General features: G+C 44.3%; 1 protein-coding gene across 1 annotated transcript in view; it reads left to right on the forward strand.

Annotated features, from left to right (window-relative positions):
* GALNT10 (polypeptide N-acetylgalactosaminyltransferase 10) overlaps positions 1 to 13,355 on the forward strand; it is an 85,530-nt gene that overhangs the window by 61,211 nt on the left and 10,964 nt on the right. Inside the window, exons 5-8 of the mRNA XM_063413178.1 lie at positions 1,495 to 1,680; positions 3,178 to 3,361; positions 4,260 to 4,377; positions 12,426 to 12,533. Of these exons, the coding sequence (XP_063269248.1) occupies positions 1,495 to 1,680; positions 3,178 to 3,361; positions 4,260 to 4,377; positions 12,426 to 12,533 (596 nt within the window). The remainder of the gene's footprint in view (positions 1 to 1,494; positions 1,681 to 3,177; positions 3,362 to 4,259; positions 4,378 to 12,425; positions 12,534 to 13,355) is intronic.

A 13,355-nucleotide genomic window follows, 5' to 3' on the forward strand; every position in this document is an offset into this window, starting at 1 on the left:
CACTTGTCAGGCAAAAAGCTAAAATGGATCTGTGGAAAAAAACTCCTGGGGAATGTTAAACAAAGCTTTGAACAGGGCAAAGGGCTTGCTGGGAATAGCTCAAAAGCAAGGAGGTGTATTTGGGTGATGTTTGAAGGAAGACACAGGATGGCTGCTTCAAAGAGCAGGCACAGAGTGTGTTAGCACAGGGCTTCTGACCATTCTCACAGTTGCCAGGTCAGCACAAGGGGGACAGCTCATAACTAGGTTAAGTTTATTTGCTCCTTTGCTCTTTTCAGTCAGCTCTTACAATGCCCAGCCTCCCTTGTGCCCTGTTCAGGGACACTTCCCTGCTGTTGGCCTTTGCAGCCCCTGCCTTTCATGCCTCCTTTGGAAGCTGAGGAAAATGTGCTGTGCAGAGTGGAGAGGACGTGTTCCCTACAGAAGGCAAATAACCCTCTGAGGGTATTTATATTTCAGTGATTGCCTCTAGTCAAGTTTTGTTGTGTGAGATTTTAAGAGTTACTTGCTTAGATGTAACATTTTAAGTTTTGTCTAGTGAGGCTTCTTTCTTGCATGGGTTGCTGACTGCTGGGGGTGGTGTGGGGCATTCATGAACAATCCCTGGCACCCTCTGAATGGGCTTTGCTGTCAAAACTTCAGATGCCTAAAAGATCAACCCATTAGTGATGAGGCCAGCATCAGCTCAGCCTATTTTTAGGTTTTTCTTTGCCGCTTCACTCTTTGATGTAAAGACAGCTGTGTTCCCCCCTCTCGTTATGCAGACCCAATCTTTTATCTCTGCTTTGGAACAAGCTGTCCATTGTTTTGATCACTCAGTGATCTTTCTCTGCAGCTCTCCTGTTTGAATTCTTGTTAATCGTGGTGACTGCCACTGTGTTAGTTCAGATGTGGCTCCAGTCCATGTTCAGTAGTGTAAATATTTCCATATTTAAATGCAAATCTCCTCTGGTAAGCATTTAAGGAAGCCATCCCCATACACACTGTGGCTGTGCCTGCCTTGCAGCTTGGAGGGGTGTCTGACTAGGCTTTTTCCTGGTTTTTAATTATGCATGAGTGGATTGTTATGTTGTGTGTTTTGAAGAAACCACATACAACTGAAATGCCCTGAGTGCGGTTTACTTCTGAAAATGAATTCCCCTGTGTCTTTTCTAAGTTACACTGGTTTTCCACAAGTGTCCAAGAATCCTGGCTCAGGGTCTGCCAACTGTCTTTTTATTCCTTTTCCCCTTCCTCTGCTGCTTTCTTTCTCATCCTATACTCTTTGTTCCTTCTTTTTTTCACCTCTTTTTAATTGCTTCTAAAGTTTTGAAACATCTTCAAAAATCTTTTTTTAGACCTTTGAAAGAAGTAATTTTTGCTTCCTTTTTCCTCTTATTGCATTTGTTACCTGTCGAGGCCGTGCCTCCAAAGAGGCACTCTTTGGAGTGGTAAAGACAGAGCAGCATTTTTAAGGAGTTTGCTTGCTGCAGTGTCCCTGTGTCTCCTTTTCAGAGCACCTGAAGAAGCGCCTGGAGGATTACATGGCGCAGTTCCCCAGCGTGCGCATCCTGCGCACCAAGAGGAGGGAAGGGCTCATCAGGACCCGCATGCTGGGAGCCTCCGTGGCCATCGGGGACGTCATCACCTTCCTGGACTCCCACTGCGAGGCCAACGTCAACTGGCTGCCACCTCTCCTAGGTCAGTGGGGGGTTGTTGAAATTATTCCCACTTGCTGCTTTCCCCTCGTGCTGTAAGGGGATAAAAGGGACATAAAATATAAAAGAGCAAACCCAACCGCAAGGCTCAAGTGAATTGTTGGCAGCTTGTAGTGTTTAGTATGAGATTTTTTTTTCTGTTCTGGAGTCCTGCACTGTGCAGTAAGCCTGTTGTATGCTTTTGTTAATTAAAGAGCAGAAATCATATTCTGTTTCCTCATTAAATGAAATCTGAAATAATTTACAGCTTGCTAGAAGAGTAAACTGTCACATGGTCATTCGCCAGCTTGCAGAATGACCATGTGACATTATTATACAGAAGAGATCTTAACATAAAGTTTTTGAGTAGATTTAAGGCTTTTATCTCCTATATAACTATATTTAACTTCATAGTCTGCAAGGCTGTGAAAAATACTTCTTGTGAATGAGAGCTGCTGGTGTGTATTTGTAGAACACAGGCACCTTTTCCAAGGCAGCACTCCATCTTTGAGGAGGTGTCAGTTCTTTTCAAGGATGACTAACAGAAGGGACAGTGCCTCCGTTTCTGGTACCTGTCTGCCTCCAGCCGGTACCAAACTCCTTCCCAGCCCTGCTGCCAGTGCCCTGTCAGAGCTCTCTGAGGTGTGACACTCTCAAACAGGCTGTGACAACAACAGTCAAGCGGGGGTTTAAGGAAGAGTCAGATTTTCCTGCAGGATTGATGGGTGGTTATCCTGTTGCTTTCACTACAGTTTATATCTGGCAATAGTCTGAAACATTCGCAGCTTTACGAGCCCAGGGAGGGACGACAGAATTAGCTCCAATGCCATTTAAATGGGAACACGAAGAGGATGCTTTGATTTTTAAAGCACAGAAAGGATTTCTGTGAGATGTGTTTTGGAAGCTGAAACATCATTTTATCGCCTCTGCTCTGAGAGCTAACTTCAAACCAGAGACTGTCTCAGTAATAAAGCATTTAAGAAATTCCAGGTGTTTTTTCAGGAGTTTATCGTGTGTTGTGTTATTTGGTTGGAAGAAAAGGTTGGAGGGGAGGAGGTAACACTTGAATTTCTTGAGCCTGCTGAGAGTACTTATGCCATTAGTCTGGAATGTTTCCTGCCAGATTCTGGCGTGGCAGGTAGGGCTGGTGGGTTATTCCCTGGATTTGGATCTGCCCAGAAGGGGTTCACATCCTGGTCACTTGTGGAAATGAGGATTGCTCTCTGAGTACCAGAGGTCTGGCTTTAGCCTGGCAGTCAGTTCTCTGTGGCAGTGTCTTCCCATTCTCCTGATTGATGGGTGCCTGGTGTTTTTCTCTCAGTGATTGCAGAAATAGCAGATAAATTGATATAAATTGGAGCCTCTGCTCACGAGAGAAGGAACAAGAAAAAAGCTGTGCCATTCTTGGACAACTTCATATTTTGATGCTTTTTTTTTTGTAATTTCATGGTCAAAGGAATTGGCAGGTGCAGGTTTTCTAACGTGTTTCTCCAATCTTCAGATCGCATTGCCCGGAACCGCAAGACCATCGTTTGCCCCATGATTGATGTGATTGATCATGACCACTTTGGATACGAGACTCAGGCTGGAGACGCAATGAGAGGGGCCTTCGACTGGGAGATGTACTACAAGAGGATCCCTATTCCTCCTGAGTTACAGAAACCTGATCCCAGTGATCCCTTCGAGTGAGTTACTGAAACGCAGAGTGCTAATGAAATAACACCCTGCTGCAGGGTTGGTTTACACCTCAGCGTAGCAAAAGCCAGAAGCTGGTGTTATAAGCTACTTGCTTTTTTGGCAGCTGTTTGCTTTGCTGGTTTCAAAGAAATGCATTGTATAGTAGCTGTGAACACTCTCCTTTTCATTGCTGGTTTTTGCCAGGTTAATTCCTGCAGAAGTTAACATTTCATTGAAAATGCTAATGTGTAACAATTAATGTGGTCGTTTATTACTGAGATCTTTCAAACATAACTTAGTATCCCTAATGCTCTGCCAAAAACTACAAACCAATGGTGGGTTATGTGTCATTCCCAGGTGGGGGAAGAAGAAAACCTAGCAGAATAATTAGAGCAATTTTGATTATTACAGTGCACTGCAGAAGTAAATCTGTGATCAAGTTGTGCTCTGTTGTTGCTGTGCTTGCCAGCATTGAGACAGTTCTGCTGTCCTTTATGCTCTGCAGTGTTTAAAAAAAAAAAAAAAACAAAAAAGAAAAACAAACCAACAAAACTCTTTCTGAGATCAAACTCAAAGATTCAACCCTACAACAGAAGCAGAGCCCCATGTGTGGAGCATACAGGTCCCTTGGGCTGAGGTGGTGTCCTGTCACTTAATGGTCAATTCCTGCCTGCTTGGAGGAGAGGCACTGGCAGGTTCTGAAGGGAGCCTGGTCTGGTCCTCCTCATTTGCAAGTGGGAAATCAGTAGATAACACCAAAACAACTGTTTGGTGGGGCTGTAAAGGCACCAGGAACACTGGGTGGCGAGAAGAATATTTGTCAAATCTTGCTTTGTTTTTAAATGTTTAGCTAGAGATGTGTGTCTTTGAATGTGTTTGTAATATGGAGTCTGGTTTTTCCTTAAGGTCTCCTGTAATGGCTGGAGGACTGTTTGCAGTCGATAGAAAGTGGTTCTGGGAGCTGGGAGGGTATGATGCAGGTCTGGAGATATGGGGAGGAGAGCAGTATGAAATATCCTTTAAGGTGAGCCACATTCTCTGGAAATTACTTTTGTTTTGAAAACTAAGAATTTGTTCCGAGGTGCAGAATGTGAATGATCTGTCTTGTCCTTACTTTTGCATGTGACTGAAGGTGAAAGAGCTGGGAGGAGTAAGATAGTGCACAGAAGAATCAGCACTGCTGTGAGCAGTGGCTGGTGAGGGTCAGTTTGGGTCAGGATTAGCTGGGGTGTGCTGTGGTCACAGCTCTCATGCATGCACTCTTCCCAGCAAGGGGAGGTCAGCTGCTGGGGAGCTCTCTGCCTCTGAGGCTGCTTAGAGCTCACCCTGGCAAGAGAGTGAAATACTCTCCTCCTTGAGGGAAGGAGGATTCCAGTTCCAAGAGGACCTCAGTCCTCAGCTTGAGTTCTCACAGAGAACTTTGTTTGTAGTCAGTCCAGCTGACCTGGCTGTGAGGAACTCAGGCTATTACTTACCCAGGAAGAAATCTTCAACACTTGCAGTCAGTACTGTTGCTGGCAGTGATTTTGGATCATTATCTGCCTGGCCTGGGGACAGTTCTACTGACTGATTGACTGAGCTGGTCAGTGGAGAGCTTTGAGAGTTAGCCAGCTGATCAAAAATGCATACAAAGAGTAACAAGTCACTGTAACCCACCAAGACTGCTGGTACCTGTGTTAGGTTGGAATATGGCACTCTGAAATTCAGTTTGGGAATCCCACCAGAATGTCCCAAATCCCTGAAGGCAGATGGCCAGTGTTCTCTTCAGTGGGGGGAATCTTTCCTGTAGCCTGGACCAAACTGAGTAAAGATGTGTAATTAAACTCTGTTTGAGGTTTCTTTCAGAGGTTGAATATTTAATTTTACAGGTGTCTGGATGCTGCTGATCTAAGCTAGCTGACCCTAGCATGAGGCTAGAGGATAGCAGGGATGTAGTGCACAGTTGGGCTTCAGCAACTAAAATTCTGCCCATCTCCCCTGATGAGTCGTGGGTGATCTCTCACAAAACAGATTCCTGGATCTCCACACCTCTGTGCAGTTCAGAGGATATCAGTCCTCAGCACACACCTCATGTGTTACTGGGCAGCAAACAGTGGGAGAAAAGACACTGATTTTGAAACAGCCTTTTTCCATCATCTCCTCACCAGAGCCCATAAATCCCCCTGGATGTCCCTTGTCCTGTGTGACAGTGGCAGGGCAGGGAGGGCTGAGGGCACCATTCTGGGGGTGTCATTGTGGTTAGAGCCCTTTCACCTTTGTGCTGCATGTAATGAAATTGTGTAAGGCGCTCATTCTCTGCAGGAGGGGCAGCATTCAGCCTCTTCCTCTCTCAAAATGCTGGTTTCCAAGAGTGATGACAGTGGCTGGGCAAGGTCTTTGTTTCCAGTGCCACAGCAGACAGTCACACTGCTTGATCTGCAGGAAATAAGACTGCTTCATTCATCTGTTTGCTTATCCCCTCTGAAACACACTGTGTTTTATTTCAGTCCAGAGATGGTAATTTATGGAGGGATAAATTTGCTTTAATTAATCTCTGCAAAGACACCCTTTTTTCTTTCATTGTGCAACAGAAAAATGAGGTTTTCACTCAAAGAGGCTCAGTGTATTTTCAGAAATTAAGATAGATTGATACATTCATCTGTGGCTGATAGATTTAATAATTCTGCTGGAACTGCAAGAATAGAAGGTTTGTTCATAGAATTTATGAAGCTATGACATTTCCTGGTGAGATTAGAGCTATGTTTTTGCCTTTAGAAGTTGACTGAGATTTTGTAGTTAAAGGTGCACCATCAAATAATTTAGAGCTCTGGCTTTAGGCGTGGAGTACCTGCTTTCACATTATTTATTATCTCATGGGAATTCAGATTCTAAGCATGCCAGATTCAGAGCCCAGCTTTAACAAAGAATGTGTTCCTGTCCCTGGCTGTTGTGGGTGCAGGTACTCTTCTGTATTGCTGTCCTGTAATCCACTGCATTGCATCTGGCCTTTCTGAGCCTCACAAGGAATACAGGGCTTCTTTGGGGTTGGTGGTTTTGTTTTGTTTGTTTTTTCCTTAAACATATTCTTTTTTTAGCCATTCATGGGTGTTTTGCTGGTTTTGCCTTTCTTTTAAAATACAGGGCTCTGTTGCTGAGAGACTAGAAATAAACAAGTTTATTTAGGAGCTTCTTGCCTTTCTTTTTGGAAATCATACGTATTTCTGTTATCAGCTGGCTCTGCTTCCTCCTAAGCAGAAATTTTCAAGCAAGCCAACAGAGAAAGCGTCAATGTTTTACACCTTATTTAGCTAAAGGGTGGATCAAATTCTAGAAGCCTTGCACTTTTTATGAAACACTGTACATCAAACATCCTTAGCAGACATTGCATGTAGGAGGGACAAAAAAAATGAGGTGAACTTTCTAACCTTAACTGTTGATTTGTCATTTTCTGGGTCTTAGCAATCCCTTAAAACAGGAATTTTCTAGTTTAGAAATGAAGGAGTTGGTGTATCCAGTCGATACTCAAACAGAAAACAGGCACTGCTTCCTTCTCTTGAGCTGTGTGCATCCAGAGCAGCTCAGGGTGTCCCTGGTCACCCCAGACACAACAGGCACATCACAATCTCCAGTGGTAGTTACAGGTGAATTCCCATGTGCTGACCTTGCAGTGTGTTCTTGTTTTTGGGAAGAGGGTAAACAAGCATTCACAGCTTTGTGGAGTGTTTGCCACCTTTCCTTTCTGCTGCCTTCTTGTTCCTCTGTTCAGCAGGCTCCATTCAGATAGGGTTCTTTGCTTTTTTGGAGTCACTTCCTTACCTCTCCTCTCTTACAGTTTTTCCTGATCTTTTTTTATCTTCCTGACTGTGTGAACAAAACTCAGATCTTTACCCAAAGTTATAATGGACCTTTCCTCTTCTAAACACAAGTTAATAGCTGTGTACGTAAGCGCTTCATTTTTTTAACATAAATGCATTTAATTTGGAGCAGTATGTGTGAAGCATTTACACTGTTCCCTTCTGCAAGTGCTACTTTGTACAGCACTTATCTACACTCAGTTTTATTTGAGATGGTGTTGCCTGTTTTCCAGTATTTTTGTGGCTTCTATTCTGTTTGGCTTACATAAAGCTTCACTTCACACCTCTCTTCCATAAATACATAGTCTCTGGTTTTTTTGGTTGTGGGGAAACAGAAGAGTAAAAAGGGATGTCTCTGACTTGTGTAAGCATAAATATAGATGTACTTTGTATCTCAGATCCGAGTGGTGTGGTTCTCAGTCCTTTAATTGCATGCTGTACTTGAAGAGCAAAGAATGAGAATCCGGAATGTCCCTCTCTAGGTGATAAATCATTCCAGTTTTAGAAATGTTTGCCTTGTAATTTAGAGAGTGTAAAGCCTTCATAAATGCAAAGGGTTCAATGCAAGCAAGCCAAATTGACAGTTGCCCTGAAAAGAACAATTAAAAGGGAGACAAAAGAGCTGGTCAGTACTTGTGGTTTTCAATTCTTGCTTCAGGAATAGGAAAAGAACCATTGCACTTATTCTGGTCTCTGTAGGTCATTGCATTTTTCCAGATCCTTTTCCCAAACCATGATCATTCTTCTGATTTCTGCAGCATAAAACATGTCACATATTTTCCAACAAACCCAAGTGCTGCACATCTTCTGTTCACAAGTCTAATGCTTGCCTCTCCTTTCCCCATGCCAGCAGCACGTTTCTGATTCACATTTTGCCACTGGGCTCTGGCATTTGCATAGTTTGGGTGCAACTGCCAAGGGATCCCTTCTGACAGCATTTCTACTTCTGTTGCTGAAGTTAGTGCTGATTGTGAGCCTGCACTGCTTATTCCAGGCACATACTCACTCCACTTTCCAGCAGCTCACATTTGCCCACACTGGAACAGGCTGGGCATTCTCCTGCTTTTTTTGTGTTGATTTTTTTTTTTAGCCAGCACATGCTGCTTAATTCTAAGGCTCTCAGCTGCAGTATAGGGTGGCTTCTTTTCTCCCTTCCTATCTGGTGATGCACAGATCAGTTTCAGACCACTGACTTGAATTTTTTTTTCCTCTGTTCACCCTCTTCTTGGTTCAGATTCCTGAGCAGCCTCCCACAAGCAGCAGCAGGGAAGTGCTCCCCTCTGCTCCCTAGAATGTGATTATGAGGAAGTGCTGTCATTACTCTCAAATGCTCCAGACAGTGAGGGGGGCTGCACTGGTGTGTGGTGTGTGAGAAGGTGCTGTGCACACACACAGCTCACAGTGCCTCACGGGCTACCCTAATCTCTCAGAGAGCACCAAGTCCCAGCAGCAGGAGCAGCTGATGCTTCCAGTATAGAGGATTACAATTTTCCTGAGTTCCTGCCCTTGCTTTCATTCTCTTACCTACTTTATAATGCAGAGAACCCCCTTGACTCATCCTCTGTGTCCTTTTCTTCCCACCTTTCAGTGTGTGCTCACACAACCAGCCAGCTGCTCTCTGTTGGTCCATCCCATGGTCTTCATTTCTGTTGTGTCTTGCAGAAGCAGCTTTATTTTCAAGGCTTAACTATCCTTTGTGTTTTTTCCCTCTCTTGGGAAGCATTGGCTCATCATGGTGCAGTCTTTGGAAACCATAAACCTTGTATACCCAGATAATTTGTGTTCACACACCAACTGCAGCATTGTATTGTGTGTTTGAGAGGAGAGGTTCAGCTGTCTTACCTGACATTGTTTTCTGAAATTGCAGAAAGGGAATTGGATCAGCATAACATTCCCATGTAGAGAATAGGTGGCATATTATCTGCTGCTTTCACAGCATACTGACTGAATCAAAGGCTCTGGAGTCACTTTATGAATATGGAGTTACAGCTCTCCAGGCTGCTGGGAAGATGGAAGCAATATCACCAGTGTTACTTTATTTCCCTTGTGTAGCCTTTATTATTAGGGTGAGATTGTGGCCTTAGCTGAATCTGCTCAGTGTGCCCGTTGACCTCAGTGTAGCCAGGTTTTCTCTTAATTCTCGCTGATCTGTCAGCTGCTGGATTCCAAGCCCAAAATGAAGATTGGCAAAATTGTGCCTGAGGAGGAAGAGAAATTTCCTGTTCTCTCTTGATGAGATCTGATTAGATTATTGTAAGAAGCACTGTCTGCCTGACCAGCTTTAATTCTTGTTCTTACGGCATAAATGGCTGTTTGAAATCAGTGCAAGTTCAAGCTCTGACGTTTTCTGTCATGTCAGCTGAGGAGTGAGGCACGATCTGTAAAACACCTAGAAGGAACTGGCTCCCGTGGCTGCAGGGGAAGGCAGGAGGGGACAGTCAGTGCTGTGGGGAGGGCAGGAGGTGCTGCCCCACAGCCCAGCACCGTTTCAGCTGTCTGACAGCGCGGTATTTTTAGCAGTGTACGTTCCAGCGTGTCATGCCTGCGAACTGTACTCTTGTTTAAAAACAACCAAATATCAGTAACTGAGTGGAAGCATTCCCTCAGCTTGCACACAGCTATTTTGGGTTTGCTTCCCTTGCATTTACTCTTCGACAGACCCCTGGATGCGATTCTCTGACCTTTAGCTCTGGCTTTCTAATGCTTTTGTGAGCTGGTTTTTACCAATGCATATCACGCTCTTTCCCTCTCCCCCTTCTTCCAGTTGTATAGATAAGGACTGGTAATTGTCTTTATGGAGGTTGTAATGAGTTCTGTCACCACACAAAGCAGCTCACTAATAAAATAAATCAAAGCAGCAACGAATGAGTGGAAGGCATGCCTTTAAAATTAGATTTGTACTGCGGGTGCCATACTGTCACTTGCAGCGTGAGGCAACGTTAAAAAGGCACAGAGGTGGCAAAGTACCTTGAAAGGGTCATTGAGCTCTGCTGCTAGGGATTAGGAAGTTTCCATTGCCTCCATTGCAGCATTGTTTGGAAGTAAATATTTTAAAGCACGATCAGGAAAGGAGCAAGTCAAACTGATGTTAGATTTCACTTATTAAGCAACTCAGTTAAGTAGCTTTTCTCATCACAGTGCATGTGTTCGTGTAATCTTGTCTTCTATGCTTGGAGTCTTGTACCAGCCTGGAGTTCCTGGCTCATCAGTTCTGTCCAGCTTCCCACTCCTGCTGCCTCTCCAGCTCTGCAGCACAAGGACAGCTCTCTCCTCTCCAGCTGTACCGACTGCAGGGCTCTGCTGCTCAGCTTACACAGGGACAGCATGTTGCAGACAAGTGTATTTGTGGTGGCCTAGCTGAAAGCTTTTCCTTAGAGATGGGGTAGGTCAGGCATCCTGTGGGCAGGCAGCAAGGAAAAACAGGCTGGTGTTTGCAGCCAGGTTTGTGTTACACTAAATTGCAGCTGCTGTGAACCCCTCAGAGTTCTTGCTGCAGCATGCAGTGCAGGGTAGTGCAGGTTGTTGAGGAGTGTGTGTGTGTCTGTGCAATTGAGCTCGGGCCTTCTGCTGCTGCTCCTGCAGGTTTTTATGGTTCCCAGCTCTGTTGCAGCCCTTAGAGCCTTGCACAAACCATTTCTGTCCTAGAAACACAAACCCTGCCCAAATGCTTGTTTTCTCAGCCTGTTAATTTCCCAGCAGCAAAATCACGCTCTGGCCCTCTGCAGCCAAAAGCACAGTCGCTGCAGAATAAAAAGCATTTCTAATTCCATAAGAAACTTCACAGAAGCTGAGTACTAGTTTCTTTTTCATCTCTTCTGCACCAGCCTCTCAGGACACAGCAGGGACAAAAGGAATGAAATTCTGTAGGAGTGTTTGTCAACTTTCTTCTTGTCTCTCTCACCATAACGACATGTAATTAAGTACCTTGAACTTTAGAAGTTGCCTGTGAAAAATATTTCTCTAACTGAGAGCAACCATCCTCCATTAAGTTATACGCAGTCAGCAAATGACTGTAATTATTAGGGCCAGCAGACAGAGCTGAAACTCCAGAGGACTTTAGTGTCAGAGCTAATCATTATGCAGCAGCCTTGGCCAAATATTTCTCTTCCAAGCTAAGTATTTAATATTGTCGCTGTAGAATATTAATGGAATTGCCTGCTATGTATGAAGCTGTTGACTAAGCTCATTGTACAGTGAACTGTGGTGGCTCAAATTAGCCCCAGTGAATGGGGAGATCAAGAGCACTGCATCAGCCTGCCTGAAATCCTTTGGGGCAGTCCCATGGGATCCAGGGACAAACAGAAGGGCAAAGGCAGTGCCTCGCTCCAGGAATTCAGAAAGTCATTTGTTTGGCATTCTAAAGGGTACTTTTTCTTTAAGTATTGATTGGATATTTCTGTGAAGCACAGAAATAGTTCTTAAACTTAATGAGGTAGATTGGCTGGTTTAGAAAATGTCTCCTATAGTTTCAATTGGACAAAATTACTACATCCATGCTATAAATAAAGAATAAAAGAAAGTTGTTGCAGAGTGCTAGCTCAAAGTGAAATCTTCCCAGATGGGGAAGGAAGCTTTTGGGCCTGCTCTAGACAGTAACCAAGCATCAAGGTAGTCATTTCCAACCAGCAGTGTGTTCTAGTGACTTCCTGAGGGCTTTTTAAAAGCTATTTATGTGTTCACCAGGCAGAGATTCCCACTTAATTGTAAGGCTGCAAAAGCAATGAATGAATGTCAGCAATGAAACCATAGAAGAGCAGTGATAACCACAGGAAAAAGTAGCAGTTTCTTCTGATTTCTGGCACTTGAACAGGCTCATGAATTCCCTGGAGCCTTTTGCATAACACATGACCACCTGTACTAGGGAGATGGCCTCTGTTTTACAGCCTCGTTACACAACCTACACCCAGGGTTTTTTATGGCAGCCCAGTTTAACTATTGTGGTTACTATTGCTGTAATAACATCTATCAGTTTAAAGCGAGGTGTGTGCTGTTTTCTCAGTGCTTGGATTTTTTTTTCCCTGTTCTTTCTGTATAGAAGGCTTGAGAGCACTTGTGCTAAATCAAGGCTTGCTGCATGGCTCTGAGTGGGTTGTTATAGGATTTGGGACTAAGGAGGGGAGGGGATTTGGGAAGAGTGTGCTTTAATGTAAAAATCTGGGTTAAGTTTTTTTTACTTGGAAATCTTTTTCATTTCCTTCCATAAAGCCAAGATTGAACACGTTTCCCTGCTGTTGCACAGGTATGGATGTGTGGAGGTCGCATGGAGGACATCCCTTGCTCTAGAGTTGGTCATATCTACAGGAAATATGTTCCATACAAGGTTCCCACAGGAGTCAGCCTGGCAAGAGTAAGTGGCAGTGGCATTCCCCATGGCAGGAGTGTGACTGCAACGTGACCGTGCTGTTGTCTGCTCTCACCACACAATGGGAGGCAAATGTGGGGGGTTTTATCTGTAATTTGCACTTGTACAGTGCAAGTTGAGCAGTTTTGCAGTGGTGGATGTGTAGCACAAAGGGAGGAGAGCCTGGGGAGCTGCAGATGTGTGTGTGAGCAGCTGCCGTGCTCGACATCAGCCACTGCTGGGTGCTGGGCAGGGACTTTGTGATCAGGCTCTGGCTATAAAAACAAGATATGGCTTTATTTGTATAATACTTCAGTCATTTTATAGCTGTGCTCTCCAAGAGCAGCAGGCTTCAGCGTGGTGATAGGTTTTGGTGATTGAAAGACCTCTCAACTTCAAGCATCACAGACCAATGAATGGGCAAGCTGTAATTTTCCACAATGGAATGTTCCGTGCCATCTTATTTCTTAATCTAGTGTAGCCCAAAGAAGAGCTTTTGTCTATCCTGCACTGGATTTCTTCAGCTAATTTTCAAATTGAGAAGGGATTGCATTGCCCTCTGGTGGGAGAAAAACGTCCTAGGAGCTGGAAAGCTGCAAAACTAAAAACCTCAGAGAGGTGCCCTACTGTTCTGAAATCTTAAGGCTTGCACAGTGTTACAATGCTTCCCAGTTTAATGGCATCACCCCGGTTATAGATTTGGATTTATTCCTCAGCCCAGCAATGACCTGTCAGAATGACAGAGCACTCTGCTGTCTGTGCCATCTCTTCAGGAGGGAGCTGTATTTCTTTTGATTCAGTATTTGGCTCTTGTGTACTCCCACAGTG

This window comes from Prinia subflava, chromosome 16, assembly GCF_021018805.1.
Source record: "Prinia subflava isolate CZ2003 ecotype Zambia chromosome 16, Cam_Psub_1.2, whole genome shotgun sequence".
NCBI lineage: Eukaryota > Metazoa > Chordata > Aves > Passeriformes > Cisticolidae > Prinia > Prinia subflava.